General features: G+C 44.4%; 1 protein-coding gene across 1 annotated transcript; it reads left to right on the forward strand.

Moving 5' to 3' along the window:
- The first annotated feature begins 591 nt into the window (after positions 1 to 591).
- LOC114384568 (inorganic phosphate transporter 1-11-like) lies at positions 592 to 2,505 on the forward strand. Its single transcript, XM_028344266.1, has one exon. It carries the CDS (start codon positions 609 to 611, stop codon positions 2,184 to 2,186), a length of 1,578 nt encoding a protein of 525 aa, XP_028200067.1. The 5' UTR covers positions 592 to 608; the 3' UTR covers positions 2,187 to 2,505.
- Positions 2,506 to 2,847: the final 342 nt, after the last annotated feature.

Below are 2,847 nucleotides of genomic sequence, written 5' to 3' on the forward strand. Positions count from 1 at the left end.
CAATAAATAGACGAACTAGAAAAATCGGTGAAATTTTCTTGTTTGCTTCATATATTTAAATTGTCAGATGTAGATTAACCGGAGATGACATATAATTTAGTGGGATCGATATGGCTAAATAGTATTTTCCCCATAGTATAAGTGCAAGTGCAATAATTGTTTTTTTTAATGAATTTTGGTTAACTAATCGCACACGTCCTTGTGTATTCATCAAGAGAGCACATTGTAGACAAGCTTTGCACTTTTCCATTCGTTATTAACGTTTGCCTCCCATTCACTTGATTTTAATGTTGTCACCAGCACCTAAATAACAAAACACAATAATGCCAGAACATGCATTCCCTTTCGCTAGCTACTAGGAGTAACAACCCAAAAAAAGTTTCTCGAAATTTTGTTTACATCCCCAATAAGCATATCCTTATCAGTTGAACAACACAAGAAGAATATCCTCATTAAAAAAAAACCCCATTTTTTCTCGTTCACATCCACCTAAGCCTAGTAGTAAACGCCCATTGCTGCATTGATGAAAACACTCCCCCAATATATATAAGGAACCATATATGCACTACAGAAAAAACCACAACTAACTAAACCGTTTCCTCTTCACTATGGCATTGGAAGTGCTTGAAGCGCTGGATTCAGCGCGCACGCAATGGTACCACGTGACCGCCATTGTAATAGCGGGCATGGGCTTCTTCACTGACGCCTACGACCTTTTCTGTATCTCCACGGTTTCGAAACTTTTGGGACGATTGTACTACTTCGACCCGAGCACCCCGAATCTCCCCGGGAAGCTCCCGCTGAGCGTCAACAACATGGTTACCGGCGTCGCGATTGTCGGAACCCTCACAGGCCAGCTCATCTTCGGCTGGCTCGGAGACAAGCTTGGCCGGAAAAAAGTGTATGGTATCACCCTCATCCTGATGGTGATCTGCGCCATTTGCTCTGGACTATCGTTCGGGGCAACGCCGAAGTCCGTCATGGGGACGCTCTGCTTCTTCCGCTTCTGGCTGGGCTTCGGCATCGGCGGAGACTACCCGCTCTCCGCCACCATCATGTCGGAGTACGCCAACAAGAGGACACGTGGCGCGTTCATAGCGGCCGTGTTCGCCATGCAGGGCGTGGGAATCATTTTCGCAGGTTTGGTCTCCATGACCCTCTCAGCAATCTTCAAGCACTACTACCCTGCTCCAGCGTACATCAACGACCCTGTCTTGTCCACGCAACCCGAGGGTGACCTTTTGTGGCGGCTGGTTCTGATGATCGGCGCTGTGCCAGCGATGATGACTTACTACTGGCGAATGAAGATGCCGGAGACGGGGCGTTACACTGCCATCATCGAAGGGAACGCCAAGCAAGCCGCGGCGGACATGGCAAAAGTCTTGGACATAGAGATCCAGGCGGAGCAGGACAAGTTGGCTGAGTTCAATGCTAGCAATAACTACCCACTGTGGTCGAACGAGTTCTTCCAGCGGCACGGGCGCCACTTGATAGGAACCATGAGTTCATGGTTTTTGTTAGATATTGCGTTCTACAGCCAGAACCTGACGCAGAAGGATATTTTCCCTGCGATTGGGCTCATAGACAAAGACTATCAAATGGACGCTATTAAGGAAGTGTTCGAGACATCACGTGCGATGTTCGTGATCGCGTTGCTGGGAACGTTCCCGGGGTACTGGTTCACCGTTTTCTTCATCGAGAAGATCGGAAGATACAAGATCCAACTCATCGGGTTCTTCATGATGTCGTTCTTCATGTTTGTCATTGGGGTGAAGTACGATTACCTCAAGAACGAGGGCAAAGGCTACTTCGCTCTTTTGTATGGGTTGACGTTCTTCTTTGCTAACTTTGGCCCCAACAGCACCACGTTTGTGCTGCCCGCCGAGCTTTTCCCGACGCGCGTGAGGAGCACGTGCCACGCACTCAGTGCTGCCGCGGGAAAAGCCGGGGCCCTTGTGGGAGTGTTTGGGATACAATGTTTAACTGTGGGCGGCGAATCGTACAAGATTAAGAAGGTAATGATTATTCTGGCGGTGACGAACTTGTTAGGGTTCTTCTCTTCGTTCTTGGTTACTGAGACGAAGGGACGGTCGTTGGAAGAGATTTCTGGGGAGGATGGGAGAGAGAGTGAACTCACACCGACGCCCAATAATAGGGTTCAGGGATCAAGGACTGAGACGATGTGAACAATGACTTGAATTCAATTGCGTGCTACTTGCAGTAGCCAGGTTTATTACAATACAATAATAAAAACAATGGGAATAATAATTAATAGTGAGGCCTAAATTTATGCTTTTTGGTTGTGGTATAGGTATATGTTATGTTCTACAAATAAGAGTGTGTCTCAGTGTTTGTGAGATGATCCATGCGCACAGACGCATGCATAGACGAGTAGATATATATGTATAAAGTGAAAGTGACTTTTGTGTGTCCCCTTTAAAAAAAAATCCCCTTTCTTTGTGATGTATCTTTTTGCTGGTAATGAATTTCTGTATTTTATTGAATGTTTATATTTTTTCAACAACTTCATAAATTAAGCAAAAAAATTTTAAATGTTATAATATTAAGGTGATTACACAAGTATTTTTATATTTGGATGATTTATAACTATATATAATATTTTAGACTAGGTCAAGTATCAATTGGTATTTCACTTTTGATGAGTTGAACACCCTCGGGTATTACAAGGGATAAGTTGGGAAGTAACATTCTTAAAATATTGTTGTGCCAAGGTAGTGTATAATTTCCTAATAAGGGGATTATTTGGTCATGTATTTCACCTCTGTAGTGGACAACGCAACTGTGGACTAAAAGTGTAGCCTTCCAAATGATAAGAGAATTGTCAAT

This window comes from Glycine soja, chromosome 14, assembly GCF_004193775.1.
Source record: "Glycine soja cultivar W05 chromosome 14, ASM419377v2, whole genome shotgun sequence".
NCBI lineage: Eukaryota > Viridiplantae > Streptophyta > Magnoliopsida > Fabales > Fabaceae > Glycine > Glycine soja.